At 51.4% G+C, this 18,393-nt stretch overlaps 13 protein-coding genes across 13 annotated transcripts, besides 20 other annotated features; all 13 read right to left on the bottom strand.

Moving 5' to 3' along the window:
- Positions 1-2,218: part of a sequence feature (heterozygous, Esmeraldo-like haplotype) that runs on past the window's edge.
- Positions 31-343: a mobile genetic element.
- Positions 273-303: a sequence feature (AT_rich).
- Tc00.1047053507485.100 (uncharacterized protein) lies at positions 637-3,042 on the bottom strand (the record flags this gene model as incomplete). Its single annotated transcript, XM_807293.1, has 1 exon — positions 637-3,042. The coding sequence occupies one exon, from the start codon at positions 3,040-3,042 to the stop codon at positions 637-639; it is 2,406 nt and encodes an 801-aa protein (XP_812386.1).
- Positions 2,219-2,303: a sequence feature (areas merged during assembly that could not be assigned to a particular haplotype. This can correspond to areas where the two haplotypes were merged or to regions with more than two copies in the genome that were merged during assembly.).
- Positions 2,304-2,445: a sequence feature (haploid, non-Esmeraldo-like haplotype).
- Positions 2,446-2,595: a sequence feature (haploid, Esmeraldo-like haplotype).
- Positions 2,596-2,630: a sequence feature (areas merged during assembly that could not be assigned to a particular haplotype. This can correspond to areas where the two haplotypes were merged or to regions with more than two copies in the genome that were merged during assembly.).
- Positions 2,631-3,364: a sequence feature (areas merged during assembly that could not be assigned to a particular haplotype. This can correspond to areas where the two haplotypes were merged or to regions with more than two copies in the genome that were merged during assembly.).
- Positions 3,099-3,127: a microsatellite.
- Positions 3,365-12,550: a sequence feature (heterozygous, Esmeraldo-like haplotype).
- Positions 3,526-5,286, bottom strand: Tc00.1047053507485.90 (serine/threonine protein kinase, putative; the record flags this gene model as incomplete). Its single annotated transcript, XM_807292.1, has 1 exon — positions 3,526-5,286. The coding sequence occupies one exon, from the start codon at positions 5,284-5,286 to the stop codon at positions 3,526-3,528; it is 1,761 nt and encodes a 586-aa protein (XP_812385.1).
- Positions 5,426-5,481: a sequence feature (T-rich).
- Positions 5,714-5,741: a microsatellite.
- Tc00.1047053507485.80 (uncharacterized protein) lies at positions 5,766-6,086 on the bottom strand (the record flags this gene model as incomplete). Its single annotated transcript, XM_807291.1, has 1 exon — positions 5,766-6,086. One exon carries the CDS (start codon positions 6,084-6,086, stop codon positions 5,766-5,768), a length of 321 nt encoding a protein of 106 aa, XP_812384.1.
- Positions 6,248-6,277: a microsatellite.
- Positions 6,289-6,326: a sequence feature (CT-rich).
- On the bottom strand, positions 6,605-8,005 carry Tc00.1047053507485.70 (uncharacterized protein; the record flags this gene model as incomplete). The annotated part of the gene is made up of 1 exon (XM_807290.1): positions 6,605-8,005. The coding sequence occupies one exon, from the start codon at positions 8,003-8,005 to the stop codon at positions 6,605-6,607; it is 1,401 nt and encodes a 466-aa protein (XP_812383.1).
- Positions 7,518-7,540: a microsatellite.
- Positions 8,475-8,816, bottom strand: Tc00.1047053507485.60 (uncharacterized protein; the record flags this gene model as incomplete). Its single annotated transcript, XM_807289.1, has 1 exon — positions 8,475-8,816. The coding sequence occupies one exon, from the start codon at positions 8,814-8,816 to the stop codon at positions 8,475-8,477; it is 342 nt and encodes a 113-aa protein (XP_812382.1).
- Positions 8,819-8,900: a sequence feature (A-rich).
- Positions 8,983-9,003: a sequence feature (AT_rich).
- Tc00.1047053507485.50 (uncharacterized protein) lies at positions 10,028-11,929 on the bottom strand (the record flags this gene model as incomplete). Its single annotated transcript, XM_807288.1, has 1 exon — positions 10,028-11,929. The coding sequence occupies one exon, from the start codon at positions 11,927-11,929 to the stop codon at positions 10,028-10,030; it is 1,902 nt and encodes a 633-aa protein (XP_812381.1).
- Tc00.1047053507485.45 (uncharacterized protein) lies at positions 12,464-13,003 on the bottom strand (the record flags this gene model as incomplete). The annotated part of the gene is made up of 1 exon (XM_807300.1): positions 12,464-13,003. One exon carries the CDS (start codon positions 13,001-13,003, stop codon positions 12,464-12,466), a length of 540 nt encoding a protein of 179 aa, XP_812393.1.
- Positions 12,551-12,614: a sequence feature (haploid, non-Esmeraldo-like haplotype).
- Positions 12,615-13,547: a sequence feature (haploid, Esmeraldo-like haplotype).
- Tc00.1047053507485.40 (uncharacterized protein) lies at positions 13,313-13,855 on the bottom strand (the record flags this gene model as incomplete). Its single annotated transcript, XM_807287.1, has 1 exon — positions 13,313-13,855. The coding sequence occupies one exon, from the start codon at positions 13,853-13,855 to the stop codon at positions 13,313-13,315; it is 543 nt and encodes a 180-aa protein (XP_812380.1).
- Positions 13,548-18,393: a sequence feature (areas not merged during assembly with more than two copies in the genome that could not be assigned to a particular haplotype).
- Positions 14,073-14,507, bottom strand: Tc00.1047053507485.34 (DNA-directed RNA polymerase subunit, putative; the record flags this gene model as incomplete). The annotated part of the gene is made up of 1 exon (XM_807299.1): positions 14,073-14,507. One exon carries the CDS (start codon positions 14,505-14,507, stop codon positions 14,073-14,075), a length of 435 nt encoding a protein of 144 aa, XP_812392.1.
- Positions 15,085-15,660, bottom strand: Tc00.1047053507485.30 (uncharacterized protein; the record flags this gene model as incomplete). Its single annotated transcript, XM_807286.1, has 1 exon — positions 15,085-15,660. The coding sequence occupies one exon, from the start codon at positions 15,658-15,660 to the stop codon at positions 15,085-15,087; it is 576 nt and encodes a 191-aa protein (XP_812379.1).
- On the bottom strand, positions 15,934-16,476 carry Tc00.1047053507485.20 (uncharacterized protein; the record flags this gene model as incomplete). Its single annotated transcript, XM_807285.1, has 1 exon — positions 15,934-16,476. The coding sequence occupies one exon, from the start codon at positions 16,474-16,476 to the stop codon at positions 15,934-15,936; it is 543 nt and encodes a 180-aa protein (XP_812378.1).
- Positions 16,694-17,128, bottom strand: Tc00.1047053507485.15 (DNA-directed RNA polymerase subunit, putative; the record flags this gene model as incomplete). The annotated part of the gene is made up of 1 exon (XM_807301.1): positions 16,694-17,128. One exon carries the CDS (start codon positions 17,126-17,128, stop codon positions 16,694-16,696), a length of 435 nt encoding a protein of 144 aa, XP_812394.1.
- Positions 17,706-18,281, bottom strand: Tc00.1047053507485.10 (uncharacterized protein; the record flags this gene model as incomplete). Its single annotated transcript, XM_807284.1, has 1 exon — positions 17,706-18,281. The coding sequence occupies one exon, from the start codon at positions 18,279-18,281 to the stop codon at positions 17,706-17,708; it is 576 nt and encodes a 191-aa protein (XP_812377.1).

Genomic DNA, 18,393 nt, shown 5'->3' with positions numbered 1-18,393 from the left:
CCAGATAAGTGTATGTTTTTATATACATATATTTATGTATTTATTACGTAGGAAGTGGCAGAGTTTGGGGTCCTCCAGCCACAACACCCCGCCGCGTGGTGGGATTCAAAAAGAGTGGGTGGGCGGGATGGTAAAATTAGTAAAGGGCAAAAAAAATGCCTGGCCGCCATCGGTTCCCTGATCCCCCCCCTTAATAGTTGTGTCCTTCCAAAAAATTTCATACGGTAGAAAAGCGCCGTAAAGAAGTGTATTCGCTTTACCAGGGTGCATACATATATATATTTATATTTATATATTAATTTAGTTAGCCAGCTCTCCCGTGATCATTCTCCTCAGAAGCTCCCAAATTCCTTGTGAACGGTGGCGTATGCGTGCACCATCCGAAGGTGGCAGGCACCTCAACGCACCGCCACGTGTAAATTCAGCTGGCGGACACCATCAAAGGGTTTCTTCCGTCAGCTTCATTTAAAAACAAAAACAAAAAAAGGGGGATTCATAAGAGGCTCGCACAATGACTTTAAAATGATTCAGCCCGCAAGTAAAAAAAATGGAAAATAAAGAAAGATGCCTTTGCTGTCCTCAACAAAACATTGTTGGCATCCGTTCTTTTTATTCCCCTCGACGGGCCTACCGAGGTCAGCTGACACATATGATGGAGCGATCCTTGACTGTCCAGAGGTCTGGCCGCTGTTTCATAATCTGCAGCGCTCCCCCCACCACGTCACGCACCTGAATCGGCACTGTGGCCGCTTCAAATGCCCGACGCAGCAGCGAGCCGGCAATTATGGAGCGATAGCCGCTGGCACAGTACACAATAATATTTTTTATGCCCTGAAAAGAAAAACGGTGTCTGGCATTTTCGGCCATAAAACTCTCGTGTAACTTCTCCAAAATTTTTTGGCCAAGGCGTGGGGATGGAGTATAAAAATCAACCACCGGTGTCTCCTGTTTATTTGTACGGTTTAACAAAGATAATGATAACATCGTATCCAGAGCTGTTAGCTGGCACAACTCTGCTAGGGGAATATGAACGCTGTGTTTATGTGAGCCGTTTTTAAACTCGTAAGAAGTGCGGCAGTCGAGGACCAAGGTGTCTTCAGAAGGTTCAATGTACTGAAGCTGCTGATAGTTATCAATTCGCAAAAAGGCAGATGCGGCAGAATCAGAAACCCACACAAGTTGGCGCGGTAAACAACTCGACACAATGGATTCTGGAAGAGGCTTCGTTATAATAAACCCCTGGACTCGCACCTCCGCACCAGCCGCAGAAAGAGAACTAGAAGGGGATTCTAGTTCCTTTGCCGTGTAGGTTTCAATGGGTGCACCCGGGGATAACAACTCCAACCGCTTCCGTACAAGCGGAAACTCCTCCTCATTTCTGCATATCACAACGATGGGTTGAAGTGGTTGCAGCAAACATTGAAGCCACAGTTCTGCCTTTTTGACGCCGTACGCAGTGGCCGGAAAATTCATGGGAATATTCACAGATCCTTTCAGATGCGCCAACTGGTGGTCGGTAGTGTCCCTAATGTCCAGAACAATGGGCGTCATAGCAGAGGAAGCAGCAGAAGCAACACTATTGAATCTCGGAAGAGGACAAGACGGTAAAGAATGCCGTGAGACAAGTCTGGCTCCACTTCCACCAAATGCGGAAGGAGCCAAAAGCAAATTGTAGTCTCTTACGTGTGAGAATAACGGTGTTTTGGGAAGTGGGGGTCGCTCTTGAACGTACGCGGCGTAACTCTCGTGGTCCAACAATTTGCCCAGCATCTTTCGGGAATGCTTCATTCGCTTTAGATCACCCACATGAAGTGCCCAATAGAGATCCAGTTGATGCGTCACGTTGTTGTATCCGCCGTGAGACGGAAAAATGACCACATGTTCCAGTGTCTGCCCATTATTGCCCTCGCCGGTCTGGGCAAAGTACCTGTCCCACAAACGTTCCTTCAGAAAGCGCTGCGCCACTGTGGTCGCAGTCCTTGTCGCTTCGCAACTCGAGACGTTACTTTTTGGAGAGAGTCCTGGAAAATCAGCAAAGAATTCATGGCGCGGGACGGAATCGGTGCCAATCACGGTGCCGGTAAAGAGTGCCAGCAGAGTGGAGTTATAGTGCAGCTCAACCAACATGCACTCAGGGGAAAAGGAGGGCACGGGAACACAGTGCAGTTGCAGACGTGGGCTTAGTGACAATGTCGGCCACCCTTCTGTGGGTACGTCAACTTCCTGCGTCCATGGCGTACTGCTTAAAAGCACTGCTTCCGGGTGTTTTGTCAACAGTGCGGCATGCCCCATAACGACATCTACAAAACAATGCGAAAGCACAACACCACAAAGTCGAAGCCGCAACGCCGAAATATCTGCCTCATACATGGAAATATCCAGCTGTGGATCAATAATGGCTGCCGTTTTTTCCTGAAGGTCTGCAATAAGGAAAGAGGACGTACGCGTCGCCTCATGCACATAATGACGAAGTATAAATGATTTTTCACTGAGTGAGAGCTTTGGATGGCAATTGTGCGTCAGTGCCAACGGGAGGAATTGATAGGCCATAAATGCCTCCAGCTTTTCTACAGCACTCATACCATCATTGTTTTCATGCAAACGGCTTACAACCTCAATCCGTCTTTCTGCCATGATGGCGGCACAAGGGGCAGCGATGAGTGAATCGCCTCTCAGTCTCTTCGCCACCATAGAACCGCTGCCACTTTCTCCATTCGTTTCTTTTCCTTCGGCTATTCCCTTTTTGCCATTGGCGGCCCTCCCATCAGTGACATCAACCCCTTCGCAATGGCCAAATAGTTCCACCTCCTGCACTGCCGGTGCCATCAGCGTGGCTGTCAGTCTCAGAATGGGGGCATATCGGTTGCGGTACTGCCGCAAGCGTCGTGTGATCTCCTGGCACACCGTGTCGTCCAGTGAGCCCGCTAATTCAAGCAACACCGGTCTAAAGGTTGAACGATTCTTTCTCTGCATGGAGTCCACACTCTGCGCAGGAGGGCATTTCGCTGGGCCTTTCTCTTCCTTCCCCCCCTCCTTCTCCATTGCTCCCACTTGCTAAGAGCAGTTTCCTTTATTCGTATTGGGTAAGTGTCAATGCTAAAAAAAAAAAAAACAAGAAAAAGAAAAAGTGGCATACACACAGTTGCGCACAGTGTGGTGCGTGACGCCACAGCACCGTTAAAATGGGTATGAATGCCAGTGCATGAACACATTTATACTGGAAGAAAAAGGAAAAATTTTAAAAAATAATCATAAAACCACTACAATAAACTTGTAGCCATCAAAGCCAATTCTAACAATATAGTCCAAAACGGTAATACAGATCAATACGTGGCACAGATAGCAACAAGAAAAGTAATATCAAGCGTACCTGTGCATAGGTGGTTAGGGTCAAAAAGAAGGAGCTATGAAAAACCACTTCTCCCCGCCACCTTGTTCTATTATGTTTTCGTTTCTATTCACTCCTTACATTTCGCTTCCTCTTTTACTGGAAATATCCATCCAGTGTCTAACGACTATTTTATTTTAGCCAGCGTCCAGCCTGCGGATGATCACTGGCGTCTTTGGCGTGCACGACTCCTCAACGTCAATACGAGGTCGCCGGACAGCACCGCCGCCAAAGGCACAGTTTGCACCACCACCATCACCGCTGTTGTGGTGGTGTTGGTTGTTCAAGGATGCCCCGTCAATGGCCCGGCGTGCAAGATCCACCAGCCGCAAAGAAACTTCAAGTACGGCATGCACAAATCGCATCTCCAGCGATGCCGATGGCTCCTCGTTCTCACACGTTTCCACTGCGGTAGACCACCTTTTGACCAGCTCCGGAACGCGCGGTGGAAGCTGAAAAAAGCGCAGAACATCACGCGCTGTGGGCCGTGTGGTTGGGTCCTTATGCATCAGCATGGCTACGAGGTCAATCAGAGGCCTTGAGTAGCCGCGACGCTCGAGAACTTCTATCGGCAGTTCACTGCGCAACTCCAAGAAGGGTGCCCCGTGCTGCGGCAACGGCTCCCCCGACATGAGCTCAAAAACTGAAATACCAAAAGAAAAAATATCGCCTGCCTTAAGATAACGTTTTTGATTAAGCATGTCGGCACATAAATACCGACAGTCCCCCTCTTCCACACTCATGGTGCTAACTTGAGTCGGCATACTCAACGCAGTGAATTCCATCATGTTATTACTGTTCCCCATCGTTGACGCATTGTTCGTCCTTTGGTTGCTTGGAATGAAACACCACCGTGGGCGGCCCTCGTCGTTGAGAGTGACGCTGCAGCCAAAGTCGCTGAGTTTGTAATTTCCTTCCCCGTCTATCAGCACGTTGTCTGGCTTAAAGTCCAGATGTACAATATTGGCGCTATGCAACGCATCCAGCGCAAGAGCCATTTGCCCAAGGAATATCAACAACTCCCGCTCCTCCCAACGTTCCCCGCGCCTTCGCCGCAGATCCGCCATTTCAGCCACAGAGCCGCCTTTGCAATACTCCAGCTGAAGATACATCTGTGGGATGCGGCCCTCTTCCCAGGCTTCCGAAAGCTGCACAACGTGGGGAAAGCCTCGAGCAAGAGTCAAGATCGCCTTTTCCCGCAAAAAACGTTGACGCTGCTCAGGATTCGTCAAAGGCGGTGACATTTTCACCGCCACCAGGGCCCCTGTGCTCGTTTCCTCGTAAAGTGTGACCTTCCCGAAAGAGCCACAGCCCAAATCTCTAATTTCCCGGTAGTCCGTTAAAATACGCTGGTTAAAGAAATTGGAGTACTCGGTGTCGGCTTGTGAGTAGTCCAATCCCTCTGGTGTGGCAGGGATGACGGAGGCGCTTAGCCCGCGCCGCGGCAGCCAATCGCCCTGCGAGGAAAGAGTTTGAGATGGGAAAAGCACAGCAGCGGATGAAAAAAAAGGCGGCGCCGTGGGGCGGCTTCCCCAACGACGTGGCACCTCGCTGCTTCCTTCCCGTGAGACAAGCGGCATGGAATTGTCCGGGTCATCCAACTGCAATGCGCTGAACTGCGACAGCTCTGCGGATGGCCTTTTCCTCGAAGTAACGACCCTGCAGAAATCCTTTACAGCGCTCCGTGGATCACGCTGACTGCTGCTGATCTTCGCAAAGCGCATCTCGTTTCGGTTTCCGTGAACAGTTCTTCGCTGCTTCGCTGGTGTCCTTGGCACCGTCGGCGGCCCCCACGCCGTAGAGTTTTGCAGCACGGGGAGAGGCGTGCTCGTGTCCTCCCTGTTGACAACGCTGCCGTCGGCCTCTGGCGCCGCAAAGGGCGGTGCGAGAGTTCCCATTTTAGATGCCAGCTTGCAACCTCGTCCGATCGTCTGCAAGCAACCTTCTCCCTCGTTCCTCACTTCTATATGAGTCTAGCGGGCAAAGACGCAGGCGTCGGGTACGAGAAAGAAAAGATGAAGACACACACGCAAGCGCAAAAAACAAAATAAAAGAAAAAAGAACAATACAAAAATAAAATACAGAAAAAAAAACAGCAGAAATCGTTACCTGTTTACTGCAATGGAAGGATATTTATGTATATTTCCTTAAGCGGGTTTAGTGTGTAATTGAGAGTGGATCCTGAGCAGAATGCCCCGGCGTTAGCCGATTATTATCTGTGACAAATTCCCCCCACCACACTTCAGGATGCCCACCTCTCGTCCTTGTTTTGTTTTTGTTTTTTTCTCTCAATTGCACGTTCCGTCGTAACTTTCGCCTGGCATCCACGCACACACACACACACACACACACAATAAAAGAAAAGAAAAAACGGCTTTTAGTGCTTCAATTCTTTTCGTGCCTGCTGCGCCATCATTTCCAACCGCGCCTTTTCATACATTTCCCGCTGATGCTGCTCATACAGTTGACTCAACTGAGCAAAGCCATTCTTGGCAAATGCGGCGTAAAGGAGCGCAAACTCCTCCACACAAGTCTGCTCATCCTTGGTGAGGTTAAAATCGCTTACCTCCGTGCTTGAAGGTGCGACACATTTCTGAAAGGCACGATGCACGATATTCTGGCGAGCCGCGTGGTAGGCGCGGTACTGTTCCCCCTTAATGGTATCGCTGGCGAGTGCCCATGAATTGGACTGGCCCATTTCAGCTAAATGTAATCGAATTTTGTGCTATTTCTATCCCTGTGAGAAGGATCGTATCTTAAGTTGTTGTTTTTCCTACTGTTTTCCCTGGGACAGGCAGAAGTTCACGTTCCATGACGCGGAGAGCGTGAAAGAACAGAAAAGCAATGCGGAAAAAAAGAATATATATATATATATATATATATATGTATGTGTGTGTAAGGAAAAAGAGCGAGAGAGAGAGAGAGAGAAGGAAATAGACATACACAAAGAAACATTCGCGGATTTGCCGCCATCACAGCAATGACATTACCCTCCCACCCCCACTTCGTGTTTTTTCATGTCTCCTTGTCGTTTCTGCGGAGAGCGGGGAATCGTTGTTTGTTTGTTTGTTTTTTCTATCGTTCGCTTCTTGCTGTTGCCGTTGTGTGGAAAAAAAGGGAAGATCGTGTAGGCAGTAAATACGACGCAAATGCACGCAAACAGTTCCCTTCAACGGCCAGGGAGTCAAAAATTGTGAGTAGGTTTTTTGAATCTCGTTAACCGGCTACCAGCTCCACCTCCAAAAGTGCCTCATGCGTCGCGTTCGTGTCAGGTGAGTCGTGGCAGTGAACAGAGACACACAGCCCCGCTGGCAGGCGAAGAAAATCCACGAAGTTCGATGTTGTGCATATGACTGATTCACCGCACTCACACAAGCGACGAGGAAATGCACACGCCTGGCAAGACGTGGCAGTTCGGTTATTACTGGTAGGGCGAGCAGAAGCAGTTCGGCGACTGGTGTCCGCTGCCCGCTGCACCGTGTACCGGGTGGACCCACCGGAGAAAAAGCTGAAAACGGTCTTTTGATTGACCCTAAGCGATACAGACGGCAGGGCGGAGGTGACAACGTGCCGTCCTCCTCCGGGACTCTTCGCACTACTAAGACAACTGCAACTGCTTAGCAGACAGACCGTCACGCGATAGATGCCGCCTTTTATGAGCTCAATGACAGAGGGACGCTGCGGGCGCCACAGAAATGGGAGCCCTGCCCCCTTGCTGAGTTCGGAATGAACAGTCGTGCCGTCGGGGGTTGCGCCAACTGACAGCCATTCCCCTGTTGTTGTCTTGCGCACATGCAACGTGCTCCACGGGATAGGGCTATCTGGGGAGAGCATCGGCGATGACACGTGACCCCCGCGCCAATGCCACCGCGCCACACTGCAGTCCACACCCGGATACATCATAGAGAGCAGAGCTCCTCCGCTTTTTGCCCGAGTAGTAACATCCATGCGAGGTCCCTTCTCGACGAGCTGCCGCGAGACTGGCATGGCGGACCGCGACTGTTGCAGGAACTGCTGCCACTGATTGCGCAGAAGTCTCACTTCCCGAACCATCTCCTTCAATGCGGAGTCCTCAACGCCGCTCTTGGGGTCAATATCAATTTTACCTTCAACGACTGCGGCCGGCAAAGGTGGTGGTGGTGGTGGTGGTGGCTGCGACGGGGGCACAGATGGGTGGACACCCGACGAAATGCGATCAATCTGTTGCTGTAGATCCGCCAAACCGGGGTACAGAACCCCCTCGTGAAACTGTTGGTTTGCGCGGCGCTCCATCTCCAGAGCATCGTGAAGCTGCTGGCTAGAGTGCTGGAGCTCCTGCAGCGCCGTCTCCGTGGTCCCACGGTCCATATGGTAGCGTTGTTCCTTCAGCCGGCAGTCGTTCGCAATGACCTCCAGGGCGCTCAGAACCTGATTCATTTTATCCTCCAGCTTTTCCAAACGCTCGTCTTGTTGCTGCGCCTGCTGCAAGAGCAGCTGCGACGCGCGTAGGACGCATGGCTGGACGTTTTTCCATTCCCTCCCAAGCCCCTGCTGTGTTTCCACGAGGTCGCACAGAATCTCCTCACAGCGACTGCGAAGGGACGCAGGGGACGACAGGAATGCCGCAGGTGTGCTCATTGCCTACCCTCCTCCTCCCCAATGCAATTTTTCCCCCACGCACACAAAAAGAGAAGGGCAAAAATTTCCCCCTCACGCAAAACAGCAGCGTGCTATCCAGAAAATAAAAAATACTAAAAAAAAAAGGATGGGAAAAAATGCAGCGCTGAGTGGGAGAACAAAAAAAAAACAGCACGTAAAAACACAGCCGTGGGATCTTAATGAATTTCCCTCCTCCATCCACCCACCCCTTTTGCCGCAGCTACCGTCATTTATATCGAGAAACTTCATATTCCCTACCAAAACACAAACAGCCAGGTAAATATATATTTAGATATATATATGTGGCTAAAACTCATTCCTTCACCATCAACACCCCATTCGCAAAAGGTGCGACCAAATTTTCTTATCCGCTCCGACAAAAGCAATCATGACAAGAAAAACGAAAAAAAACAAAAGAAAGGATCACAATTTATTCACTATTTCAGTCTCACAAATTGAATGATCGCGTGATTGCCTCAGTGATATGCGCCTGATCAAGTTCTTCGGTCCATTCCGTGCAGGTTTCATCAAGCACACGGCGCAGCTTCTGCTCTGCCCGCTTTTCCTGTAGAAAATGAATGACAGGAAGTTTGTTGTACACGAACGACGGCACCATCAGGTCCGTCCACACCATTGGCATCCAGAAGAAAAAGGCGTAGTACCACACCATGGTCCATGAGGCCAAATACCATGTGCTCATGGGCTCCAGGTGGCGGCGGGACACCGTCACGGCATTCTTGTTCACCGGCCTCGCCAGCTTGTCGGCATTCGCACCCAGTCTTCGAAGCATGCTCTCTCTCTCTCTCTCTCCTTTTTTTTTCCTTTTTTCCTTTTTTTTCTGTTTTGCTGTTGTTTTTATGTTATTTCTGTTGTTGATGACTTTGCCTACACCCTTCGCACTCGCCTCGCTGGCAGCTATTCCGCCCTCCCTCCCATCACCACCGCCAGAAGAAAACAATAAAAAAAAAAAAAAAAAAGTGGGGAGAAAGAATTCCAAAAATCGATTTTCCGGCTACCCACACCACGCACACGCAAACACATCCCCGCTGACCATGACGAGTTGTCGGCTGCTCAGCCCTTACAAGATCGCGCAAGAATAGACCAATTGTCACCGAGCCGGGTGGTATTGATGGCTCCAGCCCCAGTGCATCGCTGCGCACAGCAAGGGACGTAGAGCCACAGAGCTTGCAAAAGAACAACAGGACCGCCACTCCAAAACCACAATTTCAGCCCTCGGAATTACTCCCCCATCCACTCGCACGCAAGTCATCAACAGGTGAATCATTGCGGCCGCTTCATGGCGCTGCTGGTGGCGCATCGACAAGTGCGTTCCAAACTCGCGCCTTTGTTACTCGCTAACTCCGCAAAGCGTTGTAATTCTCGGCGCTGTTATCCGACTGCACTGCCGATGCCCTCCTCCTCCACACATCCACACATGTTAAAATGTTTTCCAGCTTCCGGCCTTCGCTTGCAATATTCCGGAGCACTCCCCTCCCCCTTTACAATCGTCACCATGTGGAAGAGGCAGCATGGAAAAACAACAATACCAAAAACAGAGCAAACACTTTTCGTTTTGTTTTTTTTGTTTTTTTCGTTTGTGCGTGGCCGGCAATCTGTAGGGCATAAAAGTGAGCCCGAGCCCTTTTTAGGTGCGGCATCTAACACCTGCCAAAAAAAGCACCACATGTTTGCTCCGCATTCAACCCCCATGCACAGGTCTGCCGCGGTGCTCTTCTTGCTTGGGGCATCACCTCCCTCTATGCTTTCATCTGAACACAACCGATCACTGTTTCCCGTTCGTGAGGCATTTAAACTTAAAATGCAAATGGCAATCAAACGGGCAATAATTAACGGTATTGTCAGCTTCGTTTCCTCATCCCCCTCCTTTCCTTTCCTCCACACAGGCACACACACACACGCACATACTTTCCCTCTCTCTATCGTCATAAAGACGTGTGGTGGCTGCAGAAAAAGCTTCCCAAAACACACACAAAAAAAAAGCTAAGGGGGACCTGCGGTCTGGCAAAACTTCCGCGATTCCACCGCGGGAGTCAACATGAAATCACGGAGCAAAGCGATCACGTCTCGCAGCCCCATCTCTTGTTCGTCCAGCCTTTCCTGAAATATCTGTAAACGGCCCTCCAGCGCCGTGTTCTTATCTATTATCCCGCGCAGCATCTCACGGGTTTCGTGTTTTTCTTCCTTCCGATTATTTCGTCGTGTCTTTGCGAGAACCGGGGGGCAGAGTCGACTCGCAGAGCGCGTCCCCTTTGTGCCGCAGTCAACCTTCGCACCAGCCGCAGTGCTCATTCCGCAGTTTCCTGCAGCAGTCACAGCACGAGCTGCAGCGCCACGGTGTTCACGACAACACAAACTACAACCGCGTGGCGGCTGACGAAACCCCTCGTCCGAACACCAAACACGACTACGATTTCTTGGGGATGCATGAGTTGCGGGCGCTCTCCTCCCCCTTCTATTTCGTTGCTTTTCGCGCCGGTTGGCCTCCGTAAATACACGCAAACCCCGCTTCCCGTCGTTCTCGTGGAAGCGACACACTGTGGGTTCCGATGTGGTGCATCGCACCGGGTGATCAGCATCGCCTCTGTTGCTCCTGCCAACGTCCCCCAATGGAGACGCCGAATTCCACCCAGGCATATTCTCCGAGATGCCAACCAATCGCCCAGAGTCTGTCGCTGCTGTTGCGGGCATCGTGGGGTTGCTTGTCTGTGTCGCTACCTCCTCCGACACTCGAGCGGTCCCCGAAGAAGAAAGTCTCTGCTGCAGAAACCCCGTAAGAGAATGTGGGCGCGTCGAGGTGACATCATTGCCACTGACCCTCTGACGCATTGGGCTAGCACCACTCCCTCCTCTATCAATTTCCTCAGATGTTCGTTGCGGCAGTTGCCCAGAGAATGTTTCCGCCGTGAAAGAGGAGCTCATCCCACATAACTCACTGGAAACGACAGGCCGATCGTGCGGGTGCAAACCATTCGTGGTTCCAGCGCCACTTCCACTTCGACTCCCTTTTGTAGACCACCTGTTCAAAACAGTTGGGCTGTACCGGGTACCGTAATTTCCCAGCGTCCATTCACTGCCGCTGCTGACGCGTGCGCCACCGGCCGATGCGCCCTCGCAACCTGAGCACATGCCTACAAGTTGCTGCCTTAGTGCACCGATTAAAGCGTTACTGTCCACAAGCTCTTTTTCGTGGTTACGCTGCACACGCTTCAAGTTCTCTCGTTCACCCTCACACTGTGCGGATAGAGCCGCAGTATGGGCATCCAGTCGCCTTATCTCTGCCAGTAGCTTCCTCAAAATGAGCTTGTATGCCTCCTCCATCTGGCGCAGACTATGTTTTGGCTCATCTTGACACGCGGTGCTGTTCCCAGAGGTGGCTGTGGCGTTCAATACAATGCCAGATCGCCGGGCGGATTCCTCAGCCGCCACCGACAAACTCTCAGGGCAAGTACCGTTCGATTCCCACACTACCGTGCAAGAGTCCTTCAACATCGCCTTTTCCTGTGGCACGAGGACACGCGCAAACCCCGTCCCTCTGCCGCGCTGTCTATTTGAACCCGACCCATCGCCGCAGGGCAATGCCGTCGTGTTGCTGCTGGGAGGCACTGCAGAATTGTCGTCAAAAGACTTCCGGCTTCGAAGCAGCACCGTGTGTGCCTGTTGCGTCACCGCAGATAAGATGTCATCATCGTGTTCATCACCCTCCGCGGTCACAGAGATGGCAGAGATGTCAACATCCGATAATTGAGGTGCAAGTGCGACGTCGCGGTCCGGGTGTCGTCCCACGTCCTTTCCTCTTGCATCGCTGCTGCTGCCGCAGTCCTGCAATCGGGAGAAACGATGGAGGGCCGCCGTCAGGACCTCAATGTCGTCTCGAAGAGACATCGCACCGGCGGCGCACGTTTCTTCCACGGCCCCGCCCACTCTCTCCTCCCCGCCGCCACCGCAGCCCGTCCCTTTCGCCGCACACGACCCTGCAAGCCTGCGGGGAAATCCCCAGCGGCACGCCAAAAAAAAAAAGGAAAAAAAATGGGATGCAACACAAAAAATGAGCATCCAGCAAACAGCAAAAAAAGAGAAACCTGGCAAAATCTGCAACGCCACAACAAAATCCAACAGGGACGCGCAATAACAAAACAATAACAACAGGTCCATGCAGGTGGCACAAAAAGCACAATAGCAAGACGGATAAATAAGAAAAAAAAAAATGAAGAAACCATCTGCGGATACATAATTCAACCCAAAACTACATGGAAAACACCAAAGCGAATAATTAACCAAAAAAAAAAAAAAAAACGTTCTTCTTACACCGCACAACAAACCACTATTATTCGCAATTCTTCAACGAAAATAAGAAAAAAAAAAAAACACATTCGACAGCATAACACAGACCTCCGCACTAAAATTCCTAGAGATGTCTTATGCAAAGCACTCAAAAAAACTGGAAAGAAGAAAAAGACCACAGGCAATGCAAATGAAATAGAAAGAAACCCCAAAATCGAAGCCCTGATCCTTAAAAGGTGCGAACTTAAGAGAGATCGGGCCGCCACCCTGGCAAAAACCCTTCATGTACCCATACACAATAACCGCCACACACACTCCACAGAAAAGAAACGCAAGAAACATCAAGCACCAAATAAACCAAAAAAAAAAACGTACTTTCACGCAAAGAAACTGAAAAAAGCAAAACACCGCAATGACGAGGCCAATACCAATTGAAAGAACAGAGAAAGCCTCAGCCGCTTGAAAAAAAGTCCTGTACTGACCGCAAGAGCTTCCAGCAACAGCACGTCTGATACTGCTGCCATCCGGCAAAGTCGATTGCGCGTACCACAGTGTATACACCGTTTTAAGAAATTCGTTCTTCTTAATTAACACAGGAAAGATATGAGAAAAAAAGACGCACACAATGGCCAGCACCGTGAGAATCAACACGATTACACGGCAGCGAGAATACATTATCCCTTACTGGAGATAGTGAGAGAGCTTGTTTCTTGCCTTAGCCTTGCTTCGGGAAGACGGAGGGCGGAAGGAAAAGGGGAAAATGGGGAAATGCACACCAGTTCGGCAAGGGGGAAGGTCATCAGCGCGTGGAAACACAACCGCAAGGAAGAAGTAACTCCTCCTGACGCACGTCATCATTTACAGGTTACACCTCACTGAGGTCTCAAATACTGAAAAATAGAAAATATATATGCGTATATTAATCGGCACCAAAAGATACCGACGTTTGTTGTTACAAACGTATTTTTTTTTCTTTTTACTTCTCTAAGCACAGCACTGGAAAAAACTGGAAACAAAAAAGAAAACACAGGCGGCGCAAATGAGGTAGAAGGCCTCGGAAAACTTGTAGCCCTGATCCTTAAAGGGACCGTACTGCGAGGATAACACGGCGTCGCTCTGGCAGTAACCCCTCATGTACCCATACACAATAAGCGCCAGACACACCACACACGCGACAAACGCAATGGAAATCAACAAGGACGTGACACACCCCAAGCAGCAACAAATTCTCTGAAAAATCATCTGAATAATCACAAATAACACGACGACGAGGCCAATTCCTGCCGCAGCCACAGCCGCGCCCTCTGATACCTGAAAAAATAGCTTGTACTGCCCGCACAAACTCTCACTCACATCAACCTTGGTACCAACGCCACCTGAAACGGTCGTCTGGTTGTACCACAGTGTCTGCTTTACCGTCGCAGCGTCGTTCCCCTTCTTGAACACAGGAAAGATGTTCGCACACACAGCGCAGGCGGTGGCCAGCATGGCGAGAACCAACACGATTACACGGCAGAAAGAACACATGTTTCCTCCTTGACGATTTTGAGAGAGCTTGCTTCTTGCCTTAGCCTTGCTTCGGGGAGACGGAGGGCGGAAGGAAAAGGGGAAAATGGGGAAATGCACACCAGTTCGGCAAGGGGGAAGGGTCATCAGCGCGTGGAAACACTGACAGCTGAGCGCGCACCTCTGTGCGTGACAGGACAACAAGGGAAAAGCACCCGCTCCAGCACGCTCTTGCCCTTCAGATGTTTGTGTATCGCTCGTCAGCGGGACGGTCAAAGTCGATGTCCAGTTCGCATATTCGCCAGTCCTCATACGTGTTGTCCGGAAGCACCCGCCGTACGATGAGCGGTATGACACCCTCGCGAAGCTCCTTTTGGGCGATGATGAGCGGATCCGTCTCGCCCTCCAAGGCCACCAGCACCGGCGCGTTCATGCTGATCTGCAGCGCCCGTGTGCCAAGGATGCGGGCCCGCTCGTATTTTGTCAGCACCGGCGCAGTCACACGGTCCTTGCCGTCGCGTCTTACGGCAGTGCCACTCGCCGCCCGCCCGGACAGGACAACGTCCGCGCCATCGCCCTCGCTCTGTTCGTCATCACTGCGCAGGGTGCTCTCCTCCTGTTCCTCGCCGAAGTTCAGACTCAGCCGGTCGTCATCCCCGTCACGGTCGGACATCTCCCTTCCTTCCCCAGAAGCAACCCACAACAACACGCACAGAGCAAAAAGAGGCAAATATCACACCAGCTACGTGCGCCCGTGCCCCTCGCACGCTGAGCACAGCACAACTGGTGCAGCAGACCGTCACTTCCCCGCACACAGGCACCATACACACGCGCAACAAATCACCGGGACGCACGTGCGCACGCCAAACAGGGGTGGGCAGCGACAACGGCAAACAGAGCAGCGCACTCGCACTAAACCAACCACCAGTTTGTCGTCGCACAAAAAGCAATAACATACGACAAACAATTGCAGCGAATGGCTACTCACACAAGCCACGCTGATGGTGGCATTCCGGCAAAGGTATTGCCGAGCACACGCAAAGCAAAAATTCTCAGAGGAGAAGAAAACATAAAACTGAAGATGCTAACACCACTAAAAGCAACAGCAACAAAAATAAGGACACTCCTTTTCCGTATGCTTCCAAAGAAAACCAGGTGGCAAATCAGTGCGCAAACAATACGTTCGCCACACAGCACTTCCCTCCTGCGCTATCCATGGGTCGCGTGCGGCGCTGCCGCTCTTTACTTCTCTAAGCACAGCACTGGAAAAAGCTGGAAAGCAGAAAAAGACCGCAGGCGGCGCAAATGAGGTAGAAGGCCTCGGAAAACTTGTAGCCCTGATCCTTAAAGGGACCGTACTGCGGGGATAGCACGGCGTCGCTCTGGCAGTAACCCCTCATGTACCCATACACAATAAGCGCCACGCATGCTCCGCAAGCAGCGAACGCAAGGGAAATCAGCGAGGCTGCGCAGCAAGTGAAGCGGGAGCTCTTTTCTTCCAGAATGAGCTGGGCGATAGCAAGACCCAAAACGACGAGGCCAATGCCTGCCGCAGCCACAGCCGCGCCCTCTGATACCTGAAAAAATAGCTTGTACTGCCCGCACAAACTCTCACTCACATCAACCTTGGTACCAACGCCACCTGAAACGGTCGTCTGGCTGTACCACAGTGTCTGCTTTACCTTCTTAGTGTTGCTCTCCTTCTTGAACACAGGAAAGATGTTCGCACACGCAGCGCAGCCAATAGCCAAAATGGTGAAAATCAACACAGTCACGCGGCATGAGAAATTGTTTCCTCCTTGACGATTTTGAGAGTACTTGCTCATAGCCTTAGCCTTGCTTCGGGGAGACGGAGGGCGGAAGGAAAAGGGGAAAATGGGGAAATGCACACCAGTTCGGCAAGGGGGAAGGTCATCAGCGCGTGGAAACACAACCGCAAGGAAGAAGTAACTCCTCCTGACGCACGTCATCATTTACAGGTTACACCTCACTGAGGTCTCAAATACTGAAAAATAGAAAATATATATGCGTATATTAATCGGCACCAAAAGGTACCGACGTTTGTTGTTACAAACGTATTTTTTTTTCTTTTTACTTCTCTAAGCACAGCACTGGAAAAAACTGGAAACAAAAAAGAAAACACAGGCGACGCAAATGAGGTAGAAGGCCTCGGAAAACTTGTAGCCCTGATCCTTAAAGGGACCGTACTGCGAGGATAACACGGCGTCGCTCTGGCAGTAACCCCTCATGTACCCATACACAATAAGCGCCAGACACACCACACACGCGACAAACGCAATGGAAATCAACAAGGACGTGACACACCCCAAGCAGCAACAAATTCTCTGAAAAATCATCTGAATAATCACAAATAACACGACGACGAGGCCAATTCCTGCCGCAGCCACAGCCGCGCCCTCTGATACCTGAAAAAATAGCTTGTACTGCCCGCACAAACTCTCACTCACATCAACCTTGGTACCAACGCCACCTGAAACGGTCGTCTGGTTGTACCACAGTGTCTGCTTTACCGTCGCAGCGTCGTTCCCCTTCTTGAACACAGGAAAGATGTTCGCACACACAGCGCAGGCGGTGGCCAGCATGGCGAGAACCAACACGATTACACGGCAGAAAGAACACATGTTTCCTCCTTGACGATTTTGAGAGAGCTTGCTTCTTGCCTTAGCCTTGCTTCGGGGAGACGGAGGGCGGAAGGAAAAGGGGAAAATGGGGAAATGCACACCAGTTCGGCAAGGGGGAAGGGTCATCAGCGCGTGGAAACACTGACAGCTGAGCGCGCACCTCTGTGCGTGACAGGACAACAAGGGAAAAGCACCCGCTCCAGCACGCTCTTGCCCTTCAGATGTTTGTGTATCGCTCGTCAGCGGGACGGTCAAAGTCGATGTCCAGTTCGCATATTCGCCAGTCCTCATACGTGTTGTCCGGAAGCACCCGCCGTACGATGAGCGGTATGACACCCTCGCGAAGCTCCTTTTGGGCGATGATGAGCGGATCCGTCTCGCCCTCCAAGGCCACCAGCACCGGCGCGTTCATGCTGATCTGCAGCGCCCGTGTGCCAAGGATGCGGGCCCGCTCGTATTTTGTCAGCACCGGCGCAGTCACACGGTCCTTGCCGTCGCGTCTTACGGCAGTGCCACTCGCCGCCCGCCCGGACAGGACAACGTCCGCGCCATCGCCCTCGCTCTGTTCGTCATCACTGCGCAGGGTGCTCTCCTCCTGTTCCTCGCCGAAGTTCAGACTCAGCCGGTCGTCATCCCCGTCACGGTCGGACATCTCCCTTCCTTCCCCAGAAGCAACCCACAACAACACGCACAGAGCAAAAAGAGGCAAATATCACACCAGCTACGTGCGCCCGTGCCCCTCGCACGCTGAGCACAGCACAACTGGTGCAGCAGACCGTCACTTCCCCGCACACAGGCACCATACACACGCGCAACAAATCACCGGGACGCACGTGCGCACGCCAAACAGGGGTGGGCAGCGACAACGGCAAACAGAGCAGCGCACTCGCACTAAACCAACCACCAGTTTGTCGTCGCACAAAAAGCAATAACATACGACAAACAATTGCAGCGAATGGCTACTCACACAAGCCACGCTGATGGTGGCATTCCGGCAAAGGTATTGCCGAGCACACGCAAAGCAAAAATTCTCAGAGGAGAAGAAAACATAAAACTGAAGATGCTAACACCACTAAAAGCAACAGCAACAAAAATAAGGACACTCCTTTTCCGTATGCTTCCAAAGAAAACCAGGTGGCAAATCAGTGCGCAAACAATACGTTCGCCACACAGCACTTCCCTCCTGCGCTATCCATGGGTCGCGTGCGGCGCTGCCGCTCTTTACTTCTCTAAGCACAGCACTGGAAAAAGCTGGAAAGCAGAAAAAGACCGCAGGCGGCGCAAATGAGGTAGAAGGCCTCGGAAAACTTGTAGCCCTGATCCTTAAAGGGACCGTACTGCGGGGATAGCACGGCGTCGCTCTGGCAGTAACCCCTCATGTACCCATACACAATAAGCGCCACGCATGCTCCGCAAGCAGCGAACGCAAGGGAAATCAGCGAGGCTGCGCAGCAAGTGAAGCGGGAGCTCTTTTCTTCCAGAATGAGCTGGGCGATAGCAAGACCCAAAACGACGAGGCCAATGCCTGCCGCAGCCACAGCCGCGCCCTCTGATACCTGAAAAAATAGCTTGTACTGCCCGCACAAACTCTCACTCACATCAACCTTGGTACCAACGCCACCTGAAACGGTCGTCTGGCTGTACCACAGTGTCTGCTTTACCTTCTTAGTGTTGCTCTCCTTCTTGAACACAGGAAAGATGTTCGCACACGCAGCGCAGCCAATAGCCAAAATGGTGAAAATCAACACAGTCACGCGGCATGAGAAATTGTTTCCTCCTTGACGATTTTGAGAGTACTTGCTCATAGCCTTAGCCTTGCTTCGGGGAGACGGAGGGCGGAAGGAAAAGGGGAAAATGGGGAAATGCACACCAGTTCGGCAAGGGGGAAGGTCATCAGCGCGTGGAAACCAACCGCAA

The sequence above is a fragment of the Trypanosoma cruzi genome (assembly GCF_000209065.1).
Source record: "Trypanosoma cruzi strain CL Brener chromosome Unknown tcruzi_1047053507485, whole genome shotgun sequence".
Classification (NCBI taxonomy): Eukaryota; Euglenozoa; class Kinetoplastea; order Trypanosomatida; family Trypanosomatidae; genus Trypanosoma; species Trypanosoma cruzi.
This window is presented reverse-complemented; position numbering and strand designations above follow the sequence as displayed.